This window comes from Nycticebus coucang, chromosome 19 (assembly GCF_027406575.1).
Source record: "Nycticebus coucang isolate mNycCou1 chromosome 19, mNycCou1.pri, whole genome shotgun sequence".
Classification (NCBI taxonomy): Eukaryota; Metazoa; Chordata; class Mammalia; order Primates; family Lorisidae; genus Nycticebus; species Nycticebus coucang.
This window is the reverse complement of record NC_069798.1, coordinates 40,326,991-40,352,915: the sequence shown is the minus strand read 5'-3', so window position 1 is coordinate 40,352,915 and position 25,925 is coordinate 40,326,991. Positions and strand designations below refer to the sequence as shown.

Genomic DNA, 25,925 nt, shown 5'->3' with positions numbered 1-25,925 from the left:
GAGCTGGTCTGGGCTACTCAGCATGGCGAGGCCCCTGGTGATTGCCCTCTGCACAATTGTTCTAGCACTCTCCCTGCCCAGCAATCCCTCTTGCCTACATCCTATACATCCTATCATTTCTTCAAGGCCTTTTCAAGCCTCCTCTCTTCCTCCATACCCCTTGGACTCTCTCTCATACCCCAGCATTGGCACAACATAAGTGTCCCCAACAAGACAGGGAAGTCAGAGGTTTGGAAACAAATCAAAAATTGGGATTGATGGCTCTGTATCCCTTTATCTACCCAGGTTTGTTTCCTTCCTTCCTTCCCTCCCTCCCTCCCTCCTTCCTTCCTTTTTCCTTTCTTTCTCTCTCCCTCTCTCTTTCTTTCCTTTTTTTTTTTTTTTAAACAGGGTCTCACTCTGTCACCAGACTAGAGTAGAGTGCAATCATCATAGCTCCCTGTAACCTCAAACTACTGGCCTCAAGTACTCCTCCTACCTCAGCCTACAAGTAGCTGGGACTACAGGTGTATGCTTGTACATCAGGCTACTTTTTCTGTTTTGTGTAAAGATGAGATCTCACTCTTGCTCATGCTCGTTCGTATTGGACTCCTGGCCTCCCAAAGTGCTAGGATCGCAGATGTGAGCCGTGCTCCCAGCCTTCCCTGTTTTCATTTCTAGGCATCATTCATATCAGGTGTGACTGAATATGTCTCTACTTTTTTCTCAAATAAATACATATGTGATATTGACAGCAGGCAGCTATTGAGAAAACTATGTGCATTATCACACTGATGATTAGATAAAAGCTGTTAATATATGAGAATGCCTTGATAAACATTTGTATATGAATACCTACTTATCTTTACAGGTATATCCACAGTGATTTCCTACATACCAGAGTTGCCTTCATTTCAAGAAGTGACCTCTGAGAACAAGAGGAAGGTGAAGACACACAGGTGTGTAGGGGAAGAAACTAAAGCTCTTGCTTCTCGGGCCAGGACTCTATCAGATATCTACCCATCTATCTACCTTTCCCAGGGCTTACATGCACACACATATATGTGTGAGCACATAACGCTGAACTCTAACATGTACACCAGACCTCTCCCCGCTCTTCAGCTCAGCTCCTCAAAGAAACATGATGTGAGGATCCTTCTGGATGCCGTCTACACACTTGTCCTCCCATTCAGATCCACGAGCTGTGTGCTGTGACCCCTGCATCCCTACAGCTGGAGTGTCCTCCTCTGAGAAAGACAAGCCCCAAGGGCCAACAATTATCTCCCCGTGTTAAATGAGATGAGCAGAAGCAGTCACGGCTGCTCCTTCGATCATGGCCCAGCCTAAGTGGAATCTGCCGAGAGTCTAAAATTGGGAGCAAAGGTCAGCTGTCAGTTAGGAACGAAGCCAGAAGGAAAGGCAGGCATCCAGAAGTGCAGCATCTGCTCCTCCCTGGAGACGGAGGGGCACAGCAGGCCCGCCCAGGCAGCCCCGCTATGAACGCACCTACACAGCCGCCCTGATGGTCCTTCCAGCAGTAGCTCTGAAATCAATAGGATCCTCACGTGGATCAATAAGCAAAGGTCCTAGCACAACATGCCAGGCTCCTCCAGGCTACCCTCCATTCTTCCTGCACCTGGATGGATGGAGCCATTCAAAGGCAGTCCCTTGGCCCAGATCCTGAAATGCCAGTGCCATCTATAAGCATTTTGCCAGCCCCCTGCCCTTCATTCCTTGTGCCCCTTGTCTCTCACATGCTGTTTGCCCCTTCCTACCTTGGAAACGGACAGCTCTCACCTGGCCGCCACTCTTGTACCTGGTTTACCCCAGTACAGTGGGCCCAGGTGTTTTGACCTTCCCTCTATTTCCGATTTCCAAGTCTATTTTCTCCTCTACTGTTTTTGGATTCTGTTCCCTCTGCCAAAACATGTGACACATGATTTTTCAGGTTTCCTGTCAAGTTTGCTATTCTCTCTCCCTCTTTCTCTGTTGGGAATTTCAAGGACATCCCATAATTAACCACATCAGTGCCCCCAAGCCACATGTGTCTTCACGTGAACAGCAGAATGGACACTTTCAGCTCACATCTCATCTCATTCTATGTAAAGGTGCTTCTTGTCTCTGTCTTCAGTTAGACACAGACTGTCCCTCTCACTCAATCAGATCAGCCAGTCGATTACAATGTATTTTTTGAGGCTCTTTGGCATCCTTATTTCTAGATGAGGTGCAACGAAGAAGCTTTTCTGTCACCATTCCTACTTTGACAAAACTTATGTGTCAGACATTACCCCACTTGAGAGATCTGAGGAATAACACGTAGTTTTATCTCCATTATAGCACCTCGCATGCAACAAATAGTTATTGAAGAGAATCCCTGTAGTTGAATGAATGATACATTAATGACTGACTCAGTGATGCTGAGGGACAGAGGAGGTTAGGGGAGATGATGAGCATCAGCTGCAGTGTCTAGGGACCACGCAGCTGAGCTCTGGGACTCTCTCTTGTTTAGGGCATCTTCCCAGGCTTAGCAGAGACTACTGCTGTGAGGTTAAATTTTGTTTCTGACACTTCCCCCTGTCCTGCTTTCCTAGCTCTGAGGTCTGCAGCTTTAGGTGACCTTAATCTCTGGAAAAGACACTGGCCAACCTCAGGTGCAGCTGAGTCAGCTGGCAGGGCTGAGCATTAGTACCATTTGACCCTAGGTCCACTGTCTGCCTTGTATTCATTGCTACCCAGATTGGGGACATTCATCACTTGCAACCTCCCTCACTTGGTCCAATGTGTCTCTATGATACCTTCTATTCCTCCCTGCTTGCTTCTGAGATTGTATTAAAAAATGAAGGAAAGGAGAGAGTGTTTAGTAAAAATCACCCCATTTCCCATGGTAAGGTGCTGAACAAGGATGCTACAAGACATCTCTAGGACCAAGGTTGCATTCTTGGTTAATAAAGTTGCCACATTTCTTACAAAGCTCATTGATAGGAAGCTGCAATGTATTTTAAGGGATAAAAATACATACATATACAGACACACATATAAATTTTAGGTCATCTAGAAAAATTCTATGTCCTCAAGGAAGCAAAAGAGAAACTTTGACTCCCCTGACTCTCTCTCTGTTTCTTACTCTCTCTTGAGTTTTATTTTACATCCTATCCTCAGATCCCCTAATGCTGTAGATCATAGAACTAGCCCAATGGTGAGAGACGAAAGGAAATGGTGTGTTTAAGAACAGCTTTATGAGAGGAACTTTACCTAACAAATGCAAGCAGTGTAATTTGGTTCTTTGTACCCTCAATGATTCCCCAACAATTAAAAAAAAAAAAAAATTACCTGGGTGTGGTGGTGCATGTCTGAATTCCCAGCTACTCAGGACTACAGGAGTAGCTTGACCCCAGGAGTTAGAGGTTGTTGTGAGCTGTTACCTTACCAATGCACTCCTGCCTGGGCAACACAGTAAGATCCTATCTCTAATAAAATTTTAAAAATAAAAACATCATTTTATTATCAAAAAAAGGGAACAGCTTTATGGATTTTATGTATTTTCACTAATTTTAGGGAACTCATCATGTAAGCACGATCCTTCCCCAACCCCTCCTGTTATCACCCTAAGGGAGTAAAGTATGTCCTTTTGTGTGCAAAGGGCCACCCCCTTACAAAGGCCCCAGAGCGGAGACAGAGGGTGGTCAGCAAGGACAGAATGCAGGCCCAGAGGCCAGCAGAGTGCTCTGCCTGCAATGGTGCAAGAGAGGATTGGGCCCAGCATCTCCTAAATAGGCCATTATAATCTTTACTAATTTTGTAGAACATGATGGAAAAAGGGCACCAAAGCACAAGTTTCAGGGGTAGAAGGTTTTATCTTTCACAAGACTGGACCAAACTGTCTCTCTGGTTTCCTGGGCATCTAACCATTGTGATCCCATTTTATAGGCAGATAAATTGGAAAATTGAGAAATTATGTCACTGCATGTTTTCTGGAAGTTAGGGTCAGAGGGGAGGGTGTGTAGTTCCCACCTCAGGTTCAGCTGCCTGGGAACTAATGTGAGGAGGTGGAGTGGATGTCCGGGAGCCAAGAGAATGGACATTGGGATCACAGCCTCCTGGCTGCCTCAGACATCCCAGGGGGTTCCTAGAGGTCTCTCTGCCTCATTTGATTCATCTGTGAAAGAGGGACAATGACATCTCCATTGTGGTCCTGGGGAAGACTTGGTCGACAATGGGTGTCACTGGTAGAGTTCTCAGCTGCAGTGAGTATCAAAGTGGTGGCCACTGTCATGTCCAGAAAAGTAACCTACACAGACAATTGGCTTACTCTGTAACTCAGGCTTGCCGCAAAAACGTGACTCTTCTATGCTTCCCAGGCAAGTTCACATTCCTCAGAAGGGAATAAGAAAACACAAGGGGCTGGACACCAAAGACCCTTCAAGAAAAGCTTCAAGGACAGCCAGGCCTGCCCTTAAGCAACCAGTAGCGTCATGGTGTGACTTCTGGGACGGGATGGGAACAGAAAGACTTTTGTTAATATGGTTTCCATTTTTCCCCCTATTTTGTTTTGTGTTTTTTTTTTCTCCCCCTGCCAAGGGATTAACATGTAGGTTCTTAAACAAGGGGGTCCCCCATTTACAGCTGACAGCAGCAGCTGCAACCTCTGACTCTCCTGCAGAATGGCAGGGAATCGAATCAAAAAGAAAAGCAAGTAGACAACCTTTCCTCCGGGAGCAGGAAACACAATACCAGCCTTTAGCCAAACCCGGCAGACACCAGCCTTGATTGGAGGTTGCCTCGGAACAAAGGGAAATTGGTATTTAAAAAAAAAAAATCTTCTGAAAGCCAACTCAGCAGATGGTTTTTTCCTGGGCTCCAGCAGAAGGGGGCTGGGGGGAGGTGGGGGTAGGAGAAGGATGCTGGAATAACACAACTGCCACCAGGATACAGCTGACTGAGAAATGACAAAGATGGGCAAAGAGGGCTGACCTCTCACCCCAGAATTTTACAAAGGGCAGTTGCGCCATGTGGCGGGTATCTGCTGACCACTCCAACCTGCAGCTGTTGTCCGTCACAGCTACTTTTGGGGGCTTCATTATGAGCAGAGTCAGAGAAAGGCCAGGGAATGTGGGGATACTAAAGGAAGAGATTTCTACTAAAGGTAGAGTTTGTTCAAAATCTAGTACAGGGCAGTTCTCCAGAAGAGCACCCCCCATTTCCACGCACCACTAACATTTCAGAACCACTTAGCAGCCACTCACTCAGATTATCTTCAGAATAATGTGGAAAGAAGAGTGACGTTAATAATCCCTAGTTAAATGTGAGCAAACACAGATTGATTTGTGAAAGGCAGAACGGAGACTTAGACCCAGAATCCCCGGACTGCAGTAGCCATGCCCCCCTCAAGTCTCAGGCCAGGCAGTGCTCATGGAATCTTGTATCAGGGGCCCTTGGCAGAATCCCACATTTTCAGTCTCAACTGGGCCACTTTAGAACACCCTGTAGATAACTCTGAGATTAAGTCACACTGGACCTATTATCCAGCAGCCTGTGCGGCACTGCCAGCCCATCACTTGGTAGCTGCCTCCCTGTGCTGTAGCCCACCAAGTATTTCCCAGCAGGAAGATGGCTATGGGCAGTCAGGAAAGAAACTCTGGGTCTCTGGATGAGGCTGCAGTGCTGGGTTCACCCACAGCCAGGGACAAGCAGCAGAAACAGTCAGGTAAGCTACCTGGGACTCAAGTTTTCTACTAAGGACGCCCCTGTAGGACAAATTAGGGTGGAATCTTTCCAAGCTGTTGGAATCCAGGAGATATGGGATTTAAGTTCCAAACACCCCTCACCCCCAAATAATTAGCTGTAATCTTGGGTGAGCCATTTAAAAATCCTCATAGTTCTCTCCCCCATCCATAAAACACAAATGAGTAACAGTGACTTCACTGACTTATCTGAAGAGCAAACCAAAAAGGGGCAACAGTTAGGAGGGTGCAAGTACACTTTGTAAAGGTGCTGACAGATGTTATGGTCCCTGCCAGTTTTCCACACTATGCACTACCTAGAACATGTACTTTGACAGTTAATTACATTGCCCTGAGTGTTCCCCTCTATGTCCTGAGATCAATTCTTCTTAATAACATCTTTCTATACCCTACATGGTACTCAGGCTGAGCACCCCACATAACTCTGTAGTTACCTGTAGCCTGAGATGCCTCAGCTCTGCTCTAATATATAATTTTTTTTTTTTTTTTTGAGACAGAGTCTCACTGTGTCACCCTCCATGGAGTACTATGGCGTCACAGCTCACAACCACCTCAAAATCTTGGGCTTAAGCGATTCTCTTGCCTCAGCATCCCAAGTAGCTGGGACTACAGGCGCCCTCCACAATGCAGGTCTATTTTTTGCTTGTAGTTGTCATTGTTGTTTGGCAGGCCTGGGCTGGGTTTGAGCCCACCAGTCCCAGTGTATGTGGCTGGCACCATAACTGCTGAGCTACACGTCAAGTCTCTAGGATACAATATTTTGATAGGAGTATCAAAAAGGTGAGATTTCAGATGTCTCTAAGAGACCATTGCAAAATGCACAGGGCCGACCAGGCAGAAGCCATTTGAGTGGAGAAGCGTACTTTCCACACAAATGTTCACTGGGGTCTCATAAGAGAACCTGTTAACACCTAAGCTGGGAAAAGAATATTACAAGACGTAACTCCTGTTCTCAGAGAGCTTCCACAAACACTGAGAAGAAAATGCCTTCCCTTTGACAAGACACGTTATGGCACCTTCATTTAGATAAAGGAAGCCATTATGTAAATGAGAAGCCAGGTTCAGAGATGGCAGATAGCCATCTAGTGATTTCTTAATTGGTCACCCTCGGTAGAGTGCTATGGCGTCATAGCTCACAGCAACCTCAAACTCTTGGGCTCAAGCAATCCTTTGCCTTAGCCTCCTGAGTAGCTGGTACTACAGGAGCTCACCACAATACCCCGGTCCATTTTCTTTAGAGACAAGGTCTCACTCTTGCTCAGGCTAATCTCAAACCTGTGAGCTCAAGCAATCCACCTACTTTGGCCTCCCAGGGCACTAGGATTTCAGGCGTGAGCCATCTCACCCCACTAGGCCCTAGAGAAAAGAATTCTGACCAAGATGGGCATTTACATTTCAAAGATGTCTAGTTGCTGTGCATTCGGTGTAGTCCCCAGACCCAAACAGACCATCTTCCTAATATTTGATTCACATCTCTGCCTAGAACTGTGCACAAAGAGATGATAAGAATAATGCAAGTACCTGAATTTTGGCCCAATCTACTGAACATAAGAGGTGATGGTCTAAACTAGCAAAGGTAGTACAAGGAAATATTAATTTAGAGGATTTCCTTGATCTTGAGTTCAGTATATGTCAACAATTACAAAGCTGCTTAAAATATGGTCCAGCCCAGGGTTGTATTAATAGAGGTGCTATGTCTAGAGCAGAGGAGGTAACAGTTCCTTGGCACTCTGCAGGGCTAGAACACCTCCCGATATACTCTGTGACTGCTCCCCACCTTTACCTTTTAGAAGGGACACTGACAAACTAGCATTCCTAGCACAGGAAACAGGGCGGATTGGCATTAGGAAACCATGAAATCCAACGAACACTTCAAAAACTGGAAATATTTTGGTTTAAAAAGAGATGACTTAGGGCAATATAAGAAAAAGCTTTCTAAAACAAGGGCTGCCTCAAGTGGTGGCAAGCCCCCTCCCTGAAGGCCTTCGAGAGGCAGCTAAATAACTAGGCCTTCGAGGTTTGGAAAGGTGTATTTTGTTTGTCTGAAAGGGACTCTGAAAGAGAAAATGCTCAGAGCCTCTTCTCACTTTCTCTCATCTCCTGGATTCTGGAAGTGTCACTCCATCGTGAACCTATTCCTTCCCTTCTCCCTAGAGCTTCTATTTCTCAGCCCTTTCCTGCCCACTGACCTACTGTCTGACTCTCCCCTGCATCCTCAATGGATTCAACTCCTCCTCAAATGATTTCTGGATCTCCCAGTCCTGGCCTCCTCTGAGCCAGCAGCACTCAAGAGCTGGGGACAAGATGCTGACCTGGCACTTATTTAAATGGTAGCCAGCAAGACTGGAATAGTTCAGGAACCTGATGGAGCAAGGAGGAGGCACACACCCCAAAAGATGGAGAAATCACAGGGAGTCTCATCAAAAAGAGGCCCTTGTTAGCTACACCCATGATCCACCATAAAAGGGAAATGTTGCCAACTGGTCTTCCGGACGTGTAGTCTGTGGTGAAGAATGCTGAAATCCCTGAGCTGGGTTCTCATTCACAACACTAAGCAAATGCACCAACTGGCCTGCCATAAAATGCTGCCCACACACCTGGGCAGGGGCAATTCTTATTGGCAAAGCTTAGTGGGTTACCTTGAGGGAAGAGGTACTCTCTATCTCCCCTTAGAGGACTTTCTGTCCACCCCTAACCTGAGAAACTGTCTAGAAACTTGTGGGAGGCCAAGAAAACCATCTGAGGAAAAATACCACAATAAACAAGATCTAGAAAATACACCAGAGCAAACTGCATTCGATACTAAAGATGATTATCAAATAGCCTCACAGGCCAGCTACCAAGGTGGGAACTCCTTAGACTTCTCAGAGTAAATAAAGGCCTCCATTGTTTCCTCTGGTGAGGTCACAGGCTGATGGGGAGGTGAGGGAAGTTGGCCTCAAGAGGAAATGGTCAGGCAGGGAAAGAAAACAATAACCCAGGACTTCAGAGAGAAATGCACGCTCAAGAGATACAGTGAGCCGCTTGCTTTCAGAGAGACACTGGAATGCCATGGAGAGTGGGAAAGTGCCTCAGAGGTCATGCAGCCCAGACGCCCTGCAACACGAGGCTGTGGTCATTCAAGCTTGAGACAGTGAGAAGACAGCCTCAGCTTGCACTCCTCTGGCACTGGAGGGCTTCACCAGCACGTAATTCAGACTCTGTGTCCACTGGATATGACGTGGTCTGACTGCGTGTCAGTGCAGGTGTTTTTTGCATGTTTTTTGCATGTTTTTTGCATGTTTTTGCTGTGTCTGTCTGCATGCGTCCTGGAGGACTGGCCCTACTGAACTCCTGTCTTCCCCCTCTGGAGGCCTCTTCCTCTGGCCTGCTGACTCCTCCTCTGTTGGGGGTGAATGCCAACCTTCTGAGCTAAATCGCCCTAAGGACCACAGAACTACAGCCGTTCCCCAAAGCAGTCTGGCCATGTGCAAATTATTACATGAATTTTTAGTTTATCATGAATAAACGAAACCTCCTACGGATGTATGGTTTCCAGGCCTGGTGCTATTTCTATATTTAATGTTGTCAGGAACCTGAACTGAGCCCTCCAGTCCAGGCTCTGAGGTCCTCCCTACCATGTCCCCATGCTCTCCACCATGGCTGTCCCTCAGCTGGTTCCAGTGGCTTCCTAACCAAAGCACTGTGTCTAATTAGCAAGGCAGGTGGGGGTGTCTTGGGATGCTCTGCCTTGTTGTACTTGCAAAGAGAGATGTTTCTAACTTAAAGTTGTAAAAATCAGAATAGTCAAAAGGATGAAGTGTGGAAAAGCCAAAGGGATAGTTTCTCTTGCCTTTTACAAAGAATAAAAAAGGAAATATAACTGAGGATCAACTAGAAAGGTAGCAACAAGATAACTTTTTGAGGATGTAAAATTGCACTGACCACAGGGATGAGCACCCAACTTTGCAAATGCTGGAAGCTCAGCAGCCATCAGCTGAACCTCCCTTGGTGATTCTTTTGACACCGCTTTAAAACTTTCTTTTTGAGTCATCCTTTGTGCTCAGCAGTAATCCTGGTTTGGCAGATAAATGACCACAGAGATAAAAGACCTTTGAACCATCTCTAAATAAATCCCTATAGCAATCCCCCCACCACCACTCTCACAGAAAAAAACAATGCACATTAGCAATATGCTCATAGATGTTTGTGCAGCCATCAGAAATCAGACACTGCTGCTGTGCCCCGGCTAAAGCAGCCCAGACCTCCTGGACACCCAGCACCACTGCAGGTCACCGTGTGCCTGAACTGAGGAAGTTACTGGAGGTGGTCAGAGAAGGAGGGAGGGGCACCAAACAGGAAAGAGAGCAAGGTACACTGAGCAAGGCACTGCCTCAGTGCCCGACTGGCACTTTCATCCTTACAGTGACATCAGCAAGAAGGCACTGCTCCTATCTGATTGTCACAGTGCCCGAGGGTGAAGAGTGCATGCAGCTTCTAGTGCAGAGCCTGGAATCAGGATCTGAGTTCAAATCCAGTCCCAGAGGAGGGATCCTTCTAACAGATCCTGCATTGCCCACCCAGAATGGCACCCATAGAGCATGCCGGCCATGCTTCAGTGAATGAATCACCCTCCATCTGAACAGAACCTGGTTTTCTGTTGCATACTCTGCCATATTTATCTTCACCAAAGAACCTTCCTCAGGAAAGTCCAAAGAGAAGCAGACCACCAAGGGGATGCCAAAACCAAAAGGAAACAGAGCAGCTTGATCCTTTAAACTCCCCAGAGAACCCCAGACACAAGAAAGAAAATAAGAGAAAAATAGAGAATCCCAAACACAGAAAGAAAATAAAAGAAAAATAGGAAGCAGGGTGGGGAGGAGAGCCAAATATTCCCAGAATATCCTCATGGAACACAAGTTTGGTGAATGTCATCACTTTTTAAGCCCAGCTCTGACACTTGCTCCCATGATTTTAGGTCTTTTGACATTTGGGGCAAAAAGAAAACATTTTGATGACAGAAGATTGGGTCCAAAGTAAGATCAAATATCTATGTTTATAGTAATTAGTATTCTTTTTTTTTTTTTATTGTTGGAGATTCATTGAGGGTACAATAAGCCAGGTTACATTGATTGCAATTGTTAGGCAAAGTCCCTCTTGCAATCATGTCTTGCCCCATTGAACGAAAGTGGGCTCTTAAAGTTTCTAGGTTTAGCACAGAAATAAGGCTTCAGAGTTAAAAAGCTGTCCTTTCTTTCCCATTCTCCTCCTCTTTCTTTCCTTTTCTTTTTTTCCCCTTCTTCCCTCCCTCGCTCCCTCCTTCCCTCACTCCCTCCCTCCCTTCCTTCCTTTCTTCTTTCTTTCTTTTCCTGAAGAAACAGCAGCAAGAAGGTAAAGCAGGCTTTCCAATGTTTTTATTAACAAGAGAGGCAGAGCTGGTGCCCAGGGCTCCATGTCCAAGTCCAAGGTTCTTGTCCTCACACTTTCAGCTCCACATATCTGATGGTCCCTGCTGCCCCACAGGAAAGATCATCCCCATCCCCATGCTGTAACACAATCAGAGAGAAACTCATCAGGAAACAACATTTCCAGGCACTCTGATGAACAAACAGAAATGTAGTGCTTAAAAATAATTTTTTTCCCTAAATCTCCGGAGATAAAAAGTAAAAGTAAACAAGAGGGAACATAGAACCTCTTGTAAAGTAATGGTGAGACTTGTTCTCTAAGTAGGATGAGGGAGCTATGGAGGAAGAATTTCATACTTCAGGAGTCCCGAGACACCACATTCCCACTTCCAGAAGCCAGGACAAAACCTCTCATCAAGCAATATGGAGTGACCAGAGAAAGTGCTAGGGAAGGGAAGGGAAGATCACCTAGACCATGAAGAGTGGGGAAGGCGCCCTGATGGACACTCAGGACCACCCACAGTGTGGAGGAGGAGATAATTCTGGGTGCAGTGGTCAGAGATCAGGATTCTAATCCTTTGACAAAGGAAGCCACCTACTTATCCCTTTCTCAGCACCCTCTCTATGCCTTCTTCCTCACCTGCCTGGTACACACAGTTGCTACAACCATCAAGGGTCGAGAGAGATGTACCCCTCAGCACTCTGCATGAAAAATGGAGACCCTCTTTGCACCCTCTGCTCACTGACAACTATGTTTCCCATTTCCTCTCTCACACTTAAGTCCTCTACACAGCAACACGTTCACCAAGCTCCCCAGACCTTCACTCATCCCCTCTCCCCAAGTCAAAGCCTTCTGAGCACTCCTGTTACTTACCAAATTAAATCCAAACCCATTTTTTAAATTTAATATTCATTACTCTCTGCAATCTGATGCCAACCTTGCTCTCCATCAACAACACCTAGAAAAACCTTTTTTTCTAACCATACTTTATGTGTTTAGCACCAGGAAGGTGCTTTTGAGGAAGGAGGAAATAAATGCATGACTTAATCGGCTTCCCAAGAGTGGGCTGTGAGTGTTCAGAACAGAACACCAGAATCTTTCCACACATGTGTGACGATGGTCCAGGTGGGACTGCCAACCAAGCCTGATCAGGTTTCCAGGACCAGGGCAGGCACCTGATGGATATAAGGTTGATGTCTTTGCTACTGGAGGAAATAGGATCTCCTGACAGTGCTAGGGAGGAAGGAAAATTAAGTCCAAAGAAATGAAATAGATGTTGTGTTTTCGTCAAAAGCAAATGAAATTCTTAAGTACAACAAAGTACAAAAAATTAGGGCTTTAACTAATGCGGCTTTGAAAGCCCCCTCAAAAACCTGCAATACTTAGAATGAAGGAAAATGTGTCAGATTATGATCCTGTCACCCTAGCTAATATGGTAAGGTGTGGAAGAATGCTCCAGTGATCCTTACCTTCCAGCAGTCCTTCACTTTTATGGAGTGCAATAACTTAGGGACTGGAATATGACATTAGCTCAGGGCCTCACAGAATTGACTTCAAAGGAAAACCTTGCCCCTTCACTCTGGTTCCTTTGAAGCAATCCGAGCCTCGGTTTCCTATAAATAAGTAATACCTGCCTGGCAGGACTGTTATAAGGACTAATATAGAAGGTGAGTACATGTAAAACAGCCAACAGAGGCCTGCCATATAGCTCAATAAATCAGAACTATTACTATGATGTGTGCTGTATAAAGCATCCACTTTTTTTCTGAAGTCTTCTACTGAGTTATATATATATTATGTAGAAATCATCATCCTTTCTATCTGGCAGATGAGGAAATGGGGGCTCCAGACCCAGATTCACAAAGCTACTTGGTATCAGACCATCACACCACATCTCCATCCCTGAGCCACTGCATGGAGTCCGTCTAAACTCCCACATCCTTCTGCTCTTGAACCTGGAAGGGTTCCCTGACTCCCAATGTCTTCCACAAAAACAGCTGCTGAATTCTGCCCAGATGGAAGCCTCTTCAAAACGCTGCCATTGCTGGAACTTTTCATGCTCATGTTTTGTATCTGAACTTGTTTCTAGAGACTTATCACCACACTTTCTGTTGATTTTACAGAGTGACCCAGAAGGGAACTAGAGGAAGCAGGAGTCAACGTGGCACTTACTTGAGTAAGCTAAAGACACAACAGTGTTGGCCCTGTGATAAAGAACAGCTACATGTATGGAGTCTACCTGTGAAGCTCAACCTATCCCAAAAAGAGTTCTGAGGCCTGAAATCATGGTCTGAAGTCTTAGCTCAGAGGCTGTACAAATAGAAGCAAGGAGCTGGATTTGACCCACAGGCTGTAGTTCACCAACTCCCTTCAAAGTCAGCACGTACACCCAGATGATCCCAAAGTAGGACATTCCTCCCGCTAAAGGACTACCTCAACACAGCTTCCTTCCTACCTACCTCTGACCATGACCTGGTACCCTGGGGCCACTCCATGTTCACTTCTGCAAAGAGTGGTGCACCTCATAAAAAAGATCCAGAAGACTTACTTGACTTTAGGGTCTTGATGCTGATCTATTGTTTACAAAATGCCATCTTCATTCTTTTCCTATCCCAAATTACTAATCACCAACTTTCACTCATACAAGTAAATAAATTCCAAAAGTTCAGGCTGCTGAATTTGTTCCTACAAATGGTAGGTAAAGTTTCCACCTCTCAACCTGTGCTTCAACTTTTGTTTGCTTTCTGGTTCCAAAACAACAGAAATTGGAAGGATAATAAAGTTAGCATTCTAATGCCATTGAGATCACAGAATGTTCCTGTATCAAGTATATTGTGTCTTGGTGATCATAACTTTGTACACTCATTTCTGGAAATGAGTGCTTGGCATAAATAAATGTAGGAAGGACGGAGAAGCAAGTGCCTAAAAATTAGAAAGCATTGTATAAGTTTCATCACCTACACCATCACAGCGTCATCATAAAAGAGCACTGTGCATGAGTTTTAGCTCTTTTCCTTCCCCTCTGTCCCCTCTAATTGCTGAGGCATAGAAACGCTTACTTGGTAAATCACATAATAGAATAACCAATTTCATTTCTTTTAAACAAAGTCCATAAAGAGCATACAGATTTTTGGATGAGTATGTGATCAGCTGAAAATTCCAGATATGAGAACTGAGGTCTATTGCTCATTTTAGCTTTGAATCATCCCCACTGGTACAACTTCAAAAGCATTATTCTGTGAATTCCAATGGGCAAAAGGCTATATTTGGGAACAATCTGTGTCTTTAGGAAAAGTGGTACCTAATCAGGACAACGTATTCTCTTTTTAGGACAGGAAATTTGGATTTGCACACCCAAAACTGTAGGCTACTACTTAAGTCCTGGTAGTGATTGGGATGGAGAGGAAACAGTAACCACAGTTTTCAAGACAACCCACTCACACAAAAATACAACAACACACAAAGAAATGGCCATCTCAGGGGCTGAAAAGATACTCATGTTCAAAATTAAAGACTCAACTCCAAAGCAAAGCCTCACTTTCTAAATAGAGCCTGATTTCAGACTACTGCATTTTCTTGCAAAAATAAATGTCTTAACACAATAAGAAAATGCGTGAGGGCTATGTTATCCAGTTTGATGGAAGTATTTCAAATTGTATATAAAACCAGCACATTGTACCCCATATTGCATTAATGTACATAGCTATGATTTAATAAAAAAGAAAAACTCAACTCTCTTAGGAACATTGAAATAATCTTTGATTTTAGGACAGAGAACCGAGAAATTACTACAGAATTGTAATGGAAGGAGAGGAAAGGACAACTGGTATACTCCGGCAAAACAAGCCAGTTTCTAAAGAAGCCTTTGTGTTCCAAAATGTTGAAGTAACGTGACCAACTGTCCTGGTTCAGCAGGAACTGAGGAGGTTTCTGGATGCAGGATTTCCAATTTCAAAAGGAGGACACATTTACCGGCCCTAAGAAGTATCTTCTAGGTGACTCTTGCATTTGACAAGCAATAAGTCAGCCAAAATACTTAGTAAGAGGAAGAACACAAGCCCTATACTAAAGAAATAATATGATTCCCAGTGGTTAATTGAAAATAACTACTCCGAAACTCTAAAAAAAAAAAAATACTGGTAACAAAAATGCTATGGATTACTTCTGGGCTGTAAAAAAAAAAAGTGGGGTCATTCATCTGTGCCATTTTTAGCTAATCCACCATGGCTAGAGCCCAAATACATGATCAAATGTCAGGGAGAGAAAGACAAAGACTCTGATTAACACCTACAACCTAGAACCTTATAACTGTCAAGAAAAGGGCTTCTTTTAGAGACATTCGTAGCACCGAAGATTCTTTTTTTTTTTTTTTTTTTTGCAGTTTCTGACCAGGGCTGGGTTTGAACCCGCAACATCCGGCTTATGGGGCTGGCGCCCTACCCCTTTGAGCCACAGGCACCACCCCCCCAAAGATTCTTGAAGACAAAAACTTTCTATATTAAGGCAGTTTTCTGCTATCACAGCAGAGTGCCACACCTCTCCCAGCAATGGAGGTCACTATAATTCCCTATGATACAAAATAAATTAAACCAAATATAGACCCATTCATTTACAGCCAGTTGACACCACCAAACACCTTTCTAGATTCCTTGCACATCCATGTTTCATGTTTAAGAGAAAAATAAAACCAACTAAGTTCATTCAATAATCAATCTTAAAAGTCCATGTTGTGTTGGACAAAGATTAAGGATAATCGCCTGCTCCCACCCCTTTTTTTCTTTCTCTAGTTCCAGTTCTAATGTTCTTCATTGATTTTCAGAATGATGATCTCTCATCATTGTGAGAGCCTCAGTTACCATGTACTGTAAAGACTGGGTAGTCAGAGAGTGATTAATCTCAGGAAGATTTACAGTATAATAGTAATGACTGAAACCAGAAGGAGGTTTTAACAGTTCTTGATTGGTCTGATTGACCAAATTTTTTCTACATCCTATTCCTATGAGAAAAGACACAAATATTAAAGAAAAAAAACAAACAAACCTGAAGATCATGTATGGCTTAGCTGACCCAGCCAATGGGCTGCAATGCAACAATAAATAGAAAATCTTTAGAATTACAAAAAATCTTCAGAATTACAATTCTAACAGCTTTTTTTTTTTTTCAAGTGGCTACAAGATATCATAATAAACTTGACATTATACCAAGACTACATCTGATGTGTTTCTTCCAGAGGTCTTAAATACTTCTCTTGTTGTTGTTGTTGTTTTGAGACATTGTCTCACTTTGTACCCTGGGTACAGTCATGGCTTCACAGCTTACAACCACCTCAAACTCTTGAGCTCAAGCAATCTTCTTGCCTCAGCCTCCCAAGTAGCTGGGACTACAGGCCTGCCTTATTTTTCTATTTTTAGTAGAGACAGGGTCTCCTTCTTGCTCAAACTGGTCTCAAACTCCTGTGCTTAGGTAATCCACCCTCCTTAGCCTGTTAGAGTACAAGAATTATAGGCATGAGCCACTGTGTCTGGCCAGCCCTCAATATTTCATCAAAGCGACTAAAAGTAAGCACAGTTGACCCTTGAACAACATGGGCTTGAACTGTGCAGGCCCATTTATGCATGTATTTTCTTCCTCCTCTGCCACCCCTAAGACAGCAAGACCAACCCCTCCTCTTCCTCCTCTTCCACCCAACTCAACAGGAAGATAAGGAGGATGAAGGCCTTTGTGACAATTCACTTTCACTTAATAAATAGTAAATATAATTTTTCTATTCCTTATGGTTTTCTAAAGAATATTTTATTTTTTCTAGCTTTCTTTTTTTTTAGTCAATAAAGAATTCTTCCTTTTTTTTATGGTTGGGGATTCATTGAGGGTACAAGAAACCGGGTTCTAGCTTTCTTTATTTGAAGACTGCAGTGTATAATACATGAAGGAAGTTTTTATTTAAATAGCCTAAGGTTATATGCAAATTTTCTGTGAGGGACACATTGTTCAAGGGCCAACTGTAGTATGAAAATAGATGCTAAAAAGTTGGGAATAAAAATGTCAAAAACAGAGAAAGAAATAAAAAATCTTTAGGATGGGGTTTCCTACCTTCTTTTTGGAGTGGCTTCGTTCTTCCTCCTTCGTAGTTTTACTATTTTTCCCAGCACGGGACACTTTCTGGTCCCCAGACTGCTTAATCGTGATCTTGATCTCAGGTGGGCATATATAGTTCTCCAGATTCTTCGGGGGTTTCTTAGCCCGCTTTGTGGTCTGAATCTTCAGCTTCAGACTTCCCTCTGTGAAGTTTGCCTCCTTGATAGAAAACTCCTGCTCTTCCAGGCCATCTCCTGCCACCCATTTCTCACTGTCTGCATTGGAGTTGGAATCCACATCCCGCCCTGAGCCCAGTTCATCTTCCTCCTCCGGCTCCATGCGTTCTCCGCCCACGGGGATCCCCTTCCCAGGTACTGAAGCAGGGAGCAAAGGTTCTCCTGCACAGCCAGGAGCAGCCGGGGGCTTGGCGGAGGAGACAGGCAAGAAATCTGACTCGCCCCCTCTTTGCCGGGAGCTGCTTAAGATTTCCCTGGACTCCATGACAATCCTACAGTCCTCAGGAGTTCCCAGGAAGGGGGTGGGGGGAAGGGAAAAGGGAAAGGTAAAAAGAGATGACAACCAAAATTCCAACAACAAAGTGGTCTGGCTGGATTCAGAGTCCCAGGGATGGAGACACGATGATGTGTTCAGAAGAGATCAGATCTGCAACTGAGAAGCAGAGAGAGAATTAGCCATGGTAGGAAGAAAAATGACCCCCAAAGGCACTCAATCTAAGTTCCAGAAGCCCCTTTCCACTCAGTTATGACATCAGGAAAAAAAAATGAGGAAAAGAAATCCAACCAGAATGTACATATTCCCAGACTGGATTTTCCTGCAGCACAGAAGGAAACATACGGATTCCCACCTTCTTATCAGATTGTATTTAATTTTATGGCTGTGGGCCCAAGAATAAAGATAAGAGAGGCAAGTCCTCCAGCTAGAGGTTTCTTATACCAAAGCCGCAGCTGGCTGAGTCACTGGCAAAACCAACCATGACGAAAGAGAAGTCGGAGCTGCTGGGGCTCTGGTCTGTGGGAACTGTATTTGGCTTTTGCACCACTTCCCTCTAACCTGTGAAGAACAGCTTGCAAAGCTGAGCACAGCCCCCAAGCTGCCTGGCAGACCTCCCCGCCCTTTGGAGGAAGGACATTTTGACGACCTCTTAACCACTCTCTTCTTATCATTTTTTCTTATGCATTATTTCAATTATGCTAAGATTTCTATTTCCAAAAACAAATGCAAAGCTGAGATGTGAAGATTTGAAAAGGGAAAACAAGAAGAGTTCAGGAGGAAATCACTTATAACACTATGTTAATGCAAAACTAAACAAACATTTCCATTGACACAAAACAACGATATGTAATCGTTATCAATTATTTAACTAAAAATAGTCATTCTAGACAGTTTTAAATCCCTTTCTGGCTTCTTACATGAGGTGGCATTTTGTCTACATAATAGTAGAAAAGAAAGAGGGAGAGAAGGGGAATTTTACAGGTCTACGGAAGTGTCAGAAATCTCTCCCAGGATCATCTCTGCCTTCTTCCCACATGAGAAGAAAAAAATCAGTCAGGCTGTCTCGGAGCCACCATAGGATCAGCTAAACTGTCCTTCACCCCTCTTTGTCCCATGTCCCAGAATTCCCAATTTCACACTCCCAATGTTCAATGACCAAATGCTCATTCTCAAAAGAAAACCTAGAGTACTAAGGCTGCACAAAACCTCAAGACATGACATCCTCCCAGCCTTAGGAAGGAGGCCAGCTCAGACTCAAGCCTCCTGAGCTACTGAACACTCCCAGCAGAAGACATTATTGTACGTCTTAGGTTTCTGCCTCCAAGCCCATCAATTTAAAGAACTGGCCAGCAAATGTGCCTACCAGGAAATGCCCAACAATGCGCACAAACGCACATCAGAACAGCCCAGAACTGGAAGCCTACACACAAGGGTGTGTGTGTTCTTCCTCTAGTATCAGCACATTCTTAGCGGATGCCAAGCAAGGAAGCCAGCCAGGAAGGCAGCCCCTCCAACACAAACCCTGCTCCCCAGAAAGCCTGAACCAGCCCTGCAGAAAGTCACCTTTATAACTGCTTCCACGTCAGGGAAGAGCCAATGAATGCAGCTATTCTGAGAGAGAAACTGCCCTAGTGAGCACATGAGCATCTTTGCTGAAGCTGCTGAGCATAACCTGAACAGCTGCCTTGACCCACGCTACAAAAGGCACAGAGTTCCCACTCGAGGAGGGGGAAAGAAGTTAGTTCAGTTGACAGTTGGTATTTCTTTTACTTAAAAGATTCTTTGTCTCATCTAGACTAATCTGCTTACCCGCCCAAAAATGAATATAATTTTTAAAAGTTACATTCAAGTCAACATTCACTGAAGTCTCGCTTGCTAGTGTCAGGTACCACCATTAGCTGGTGAAGAAATCAACACACTCAGAACATGCCAAGCAGAGAATCCAGTAGACTTTCTCAGACTACAGCCCAGATCCTTACAAATTGCAAGCCATTATCAATCTGGAAAAAAATAAAAATAACCCCCCAGAATATTTTTAAAAAGCCACAAATTGCAAGCCATGTCTTCTTATGTCAGTGATGTTTAAAATGTATTTTCTGTGGCAGGAATCTCCAATGTTACCTTTCAAAACTCTAATATGTACCTATAAAGTATCCTTGGGTCAGGACAAAAGGTGAGACATAGCCTATGTAAGAAGTTTCTGAACTAAATCTATTTGGACCTTAGAACAATAAGAAAATGTATGTTGCAGATTCTGTGATGAAATCAAAGAAGACAAAACCTAAACTTCAGATGCATGGATAGGAACACAAAGTGACGGTATTATTAATATTAAGAAAATATCTTCCATTGAAAAAATGATTCATTTCAGAGTTCCTTACATTTAACAGTATAAATAACTAGATGTAGAAGACGAAGTTCCAAAACTTAAAATTCAAGTAATAAGGGAGCCATAAAAAAATGACAATTTGATTCAATAATTTATTTTCAGTTGTCCTCAAGTCAAGACCATAAGGTTTTGAAAATACAATGTCTTTCCTTACAAAAGTTATACTTTTAAAGAGAGATTTAAGAAATAACTCTAAAACAAAGCAGAATTTTACATGTATTATAATAAAACTAAAGGAAGAGAAATTATTTTCCACTTGGGCAAGGAGTTAGATCACTACCAAACTCCATAGGAAGACTTCACGGAGAGCCTAAGATATGGCTTTGATCTTAAGGGGTTTTCCTAAGTAGAGTGGAAAAAACATATGGCCACCAGAGGGGACAGTGTGAGAGGACTGACCCCGGTAGAAGTATGCGAGGCTATGCTCAGGAAGAAAAAGTTGATGTTTGGCTCGGGAGAGTGGCACAAAAATGGAAACTGGTAAGTGTTACGGCTGGAAATAAAAGGTTACAGCCGGATCACAGACATTGCTGAATGTCACACTAATGAGTTTGGATTTTATCTCAAGGTAATGGGAAGCCATTTAAGGAAGGTCAGGGGGAAGGGACACTATCAAACCTTTGCTTTAGGAAGATAATTCCGGCATGTGGTGCAAGGGTTGTATGAAGGGAACCTGATATTGGAGGCAGGGGGGGAAAGGATGTCACAGCTGAAATTTGATTCTTGTTGCTTGAGAACCTGAAGCAGGGCAATGTGGGTATGTCATAATAAATACTATAGTCAAAACAGTAATGCAGTTTCCTATTGTCCCAATCTTTAGGAACACATTGGTTCCAGACTTTCCATGCTGGTCTCACTTTAAGAGTTCAGCATCAGGGCTAATAACCCTTACACCAACTTACATTCTCTACTCAAGTCAAACCAGTCTCTACAGCAACACAACACCCATAGATATAGTTCTTCCAGAATTTTTTTTTTTTTAATGGAATCTGTTCTCATGTCTCCTACCTCTAACCGTGCAATGTCTGATGTACACCTGTGGTCTCCTAAAGTGTGTTGCATGAAGAAATGAATGAACAATTGAACCAAGAGATCCCAAACCTTCCCATATTTCCAGGTCATGCCCAAGTCTTCACTTCTCCATTACAACATTTTGTAAACCTGGCCCAGGGTGCTCATGCCTGGCCTGATTGATGTTGCAGCTAGCCATATGGCTTGCTGCTAAACATCTGTCTTGCATTGTCTTCAGGTTATTGTTTTGTTGTTTTTTTTTTTTTTTCACTTTAAATGGGTGGTTTTATTCTTTTTTTTATTAAGTCATTTATACATAGATCATAAATTCAGGTTGTTTTGAGTACATAAATCTTATTTTTCTCACTCTATTAAAAAATAAATCAGAATGGCTGGAGATCAACTATAGTAATATCATGCTTACAGCATCCAATGCCAAATCAGGCACTTGCAGGATTTCAAGATTTGTTCTCTCTGAATTATCCCCTGACAGCTAGCACACATCTTGTGGTTCAAACCACTTAGACTGCAGCTCCACCCACCTAGGCAGCCTCCACCAAATTGCTGCCTCCCCTAAGGATCCTCAGCCAGCCCCTTGTGTCCACATGTGCCCCTCACCTTAGAAAAAACACAGTTTAAAAATGCTTTTGGAAGCAAAGAACAAAGGAACCTAACCTGTCCATTTACTTCACCAGCACACAAAGCACAAGCTGCTGTTTTCCTTCCTTTGGTCTTCTCCCCAGCATGTACTTGCCACCCCAAATTCACAGTTCATTTTTGGGGTGACTTAGGGAGTCAACAGGGAGCATCTTATGACCAACACAGGTGGGAACTCACGCACTCAGAATTGGGGAAGCCAACACAAGGTAAGAATGTTTTGCTTTGTCACATTCCAACAGTCAGTGACTCCTCCTGAGGGGGCGAGCACACAATGGACACTCTGTCCTTAGCTAAGGCCTCTAGTCCAACGAAAGTTAACCCTTCTATGGCTGCCTGCAGGACTCAGGCAGGGGCGGTTGGCAGGGGGGGTTAAAATGACACACCTGCTTAGGAAATAGCTGTATAGCAGGCCTTGAGGAAGCAGAGGTTTCAGAATACCAAGACCAGAGTTCAGAAACTGAGTGTCTACTCCAGGCTCTGCTCTTATAGGCAGCCACATGCTAGACAAGCCATTCTGCCTCCATTAGCAATACTTACGTCAGTCAGGAATGGGGCAGGACCAATGTCTCTTCCATACTCAACACTTCATAATTTAACCCTGTGCAGCCACAAACCTATAGGGACACTCCAAAACAAACAGTGTGAACCTGCACAGCTATTTCTCTGAGTGGCCCAGGAAAGGACTTCTGCTTGGCTAGATGCGCCAATATCTAAATGAGTGTCAGAGAGTGCATCCTCCCCCGTCTCTCCAAATCTGCAAGATGGTTGAATTTCTCCTGGTCCAAGATATATTCTCCACTTGCTGTCTGGGGAACTCTTACTTTTCCTGGAGTTTAGGGAAATGTAAATTTTCAAACCCACTTAATGAATCAGGGCTCTGGGATGGGGCCCAGCACTCTGGCTTTTACCAAGCCCTCCAGGTGGTTCTGATGGGCTGGAATTACAGAACCAGTGCCTTAGACTTTGCCTGATTTATGGACGAGACTTTATCAAGTTCCTAGACTACAGGCATTATTGCTCAATATGGAAACATATTTCTCCCTTACAGTAGTGCTCTGATTCTCTTGAGAATAGGCTTCAGTTGCATTTTATTCACACATGCAATCCCAACCTCTAGCTCAGTGCCCAGCCCATAATGAATACTCAAGAAATGTTGTTTGATTGAACTGTTAAATGAACAGACCAACTTAAGCTGGTTTTCCCTGCCTCATTCACCTCCCCCTTCTGCTTTGCACCATGCACCTGTCAGCCAGGGTCATCCTGGTTATTGCTTTCCAAAAAGACAATATGGCAGAAATAATAGAGTCCTTAGCATACTCAACAGGAGTCCTCAGAAGTGAGTCTAGGGCCTAGTTCTGCCACTTAGAAACTCTCCTTTCAGCCTCTGTGTTTCATCAACTAAATAAAAAAAATAAAAAAAAGCAAAACAGACAAAACAAAGAAAACCTGTCTTACTAACTTACCTCATTAAATTATGAGTTTTATTTATATTTTTTAACATTTATTTTTCAGTAGTAAAATTCTATGCTTCTTACCAAAAAATAAATAAAAGAGTAACACAAGTCCTTTACAGGTCTTAAAGGCAAGTAAGCACAAATATAGAGAAGGTGATCTGCCTCATTCCCAGCTCCCCATGTTCAGTCCTCCCTCGTCTCCACATTCTGCAGATTCTCACAATGCCCAGTGCCTCTTTCTCCCTCCTATGCAAAAGACACTGGGCTGACTTTATAATTCTCAGGGCTAAACTTTGCCTGAAAACTCTGTAGAATGTTTTCTAACATTTAAATAGTTGAAAAGAAAATGGAGGTAGGCCTGGTTTTGTTTCCTTTGTAGACAACTTGCTTTATACCTTTATAATTAAAGATTTTTTTTCATTATGTTAGGATTTTATGAATGGCAAAGTAAGTGCAGTGTGGATCTCTTTCTTTACAATTTTCCTAGAACTCCAAGATTCTTTTGGTTCTGTAGATGCAAGTTCTTTCTAGCTCAGGAATATTCCCTTCAATTATTCCTTTGGTAATTCTTTCTATGTTTCTCTTAAATTAAATTCTTAGTTTAGAACACTCATCTGTGTTCTCCATTTCTATTACTTTCTCTCTTATTGTTTTTATTTCTTTACTTTGCTTTATGGGAGAGCATACTGTCCTCCATACTACCAATTGGATTCTATTTTTCATGCTCCTTTTGCCTTTATCAACTCATTATGGATTTTTAAGTCCACAATTGCACATTAGATGTCCCTGCAGTCTTTTCTACTTTATTCATCCTCCTTTCAGCTGACTCTGATGTCTTTTCATCTGGGCTACTCCCTCCTTATCACTTCATGTCATGTTCCTCTGGGGCATACTACCTTTTATTGAAGATGCCAGACGGCTTTCTAAAATTCTTATTTTGTTGTAGTAACTGATTTTCATTATAGTCTCCCCTTTACCTGGTTTTAAGTGTTTTTTCCCTCTCAGCCCTCACATTAGATTGTTTCTTTACTCATGCACTGACAAGAAGACAGTCATACAGAAGCACCATAGAACTACAGTAAAAGGACTGGACTGCTTGTGACTCTACCTTCCAGCGATCAGGAAGCTGAACAAATACCTCTCTTAGAGGTTTTACTGTTATCAGGGATCATCTCAGTTTCTGGTGAATAGGAGGGTGCTGCAGCCCATCCCTATGCGCTCATGAGAATCCACTGAGTGCATCTCTTCTCAGGTTATGTTCAGTGGCATTGAGTTAGTGCCTTGAAAATAAGCACAATAACTAAGAAAATGCCATGAAGACTATGTTAACTAGTTCGATGAAAATATTTCAAATTGTATATAAAATCAGCACATTGTACCCCATGATTGTATTAATGTACACAGCTATGATGTAATAAAAAAGAAAGAAAGAAAGAAAGAAAGAGAAAGAAAGAAAGAAAATAAGCTACTGTAAGAGTGCTTACACCTTAAGAAATAGCAATTTTACAAATCAGGGCTTAAACAAATATGGAGAACAGAATATAAGCATCTACTAGAATGCCGCTGACAGTAGACGTCCATCTACACCTATCTCGCTGGACTAAGAAGGGTTTCTTCTATTAATTTCTTGAAACAGCTAAACAGTAGAACGGTAAGACTCTTAAATTCAGACTATGACAAAGACTCCATGGAACTGCACTCTAAGTTACTCAGAGAAACATCTCTGTCCACAAGACAATGCGCTACTTCCCTTTCTCCCAAACCATCCCCTCCAGTCTAACCTATTTGTCTAATGAGAGCTATAACCTTGGTGAATAAGCACAATGATGTGAGGGAAGGGGGAAGTCTTTAGCTGTTTTTGTAAAAGTTGTCCATGAAGATCCTGGCATGGTGGCTCATGCTTGTAATCCCAACACTCTGAGAGGCCAAGGAGGGTCAATCACCTGAACTCACAGGTTCAAGACCAGCCTGGGCTAAAGTGAGATCCCATCTCTAAAAATAGCTGGGCATTGTGGTGAGTGTCTGCAGTTCCAGCTACTTAGGAGGCTGAGGCAAGAGAATCTCTTGAGCCCAAGAGTCTGAGGTTGCTGTGCACTATGATGCCAGGCACTCTACCTGCAGTAGTGACAAAGTGAGACTCTGTCTCAAAAAAAAAATGTTTTCAATGAAGTAAACCTGATGACTGCCTGTTTCTCTGGTTGACAGAAAACATGAATCTCTGATCAGAGAGGTCAAACGATATCAAAGGATGGAGTTTGATCCTACCTGATTACAGATAGAAAAGCAATTGTAGTTTCAACCTAAACTCATTGTTAGAATCTCTTGTCAGATTCTGGCATGAGACTGTCTGACTGTGGCTTTGAAGGTGGTTGATCATTCACCCTTTTGTACATCTTCTATGGTATTTAGGTAGGGAATCACAAGTGGCTTTTCATGTGACTAAGCATGCTTCTGAAATCCTCCTCCTGCCCACTTAGAGTTAACACCTCTTCATTACTCAGCCTGAGGTCAAATGTCTCTTCCCTAATTTTCACAAACCAGATCAGAACTCTCCATTCAGTGCCTTAGTAGCATGGAACTTTAGATACCTGTGCCACTTTTGGTTTAAACTCTGCCTCCTCCACTAGACAATTAGCCCTGGGGGATGAGACCTGTGTCCATGTTTGTCACTCTGGTAATTCCCAGGGCCTGGCACACTTTCTGATGCATAAAGACTCA

General features: G+C 43.4%; 1 protein-coding gene across 1 annotated transcript in view; it reads right to left on the bottom strand.

Annotated features, from left to right (window-relative positions):
• Nucleotides 1-25,925, bottom strand: part of SETBP1 (SET binding protein 1) — a 408,545-nt gene that overhangs the window by 370,175 nt on the left and 12,445 nt on the right. Inside the window, exon 2 of the mRNA XM_053571729.1 lies at nt 17,196-17,849. Coding sequence (XP_053427704.1) covers nt 17,196-17,681 — 486 coding nt within the window. The 5' untranslated portion in view covers nt 17,682-17,849. The remainder of the gene's footprint in view (nt 1-17,195; nt 17,850-25,925) is intronic.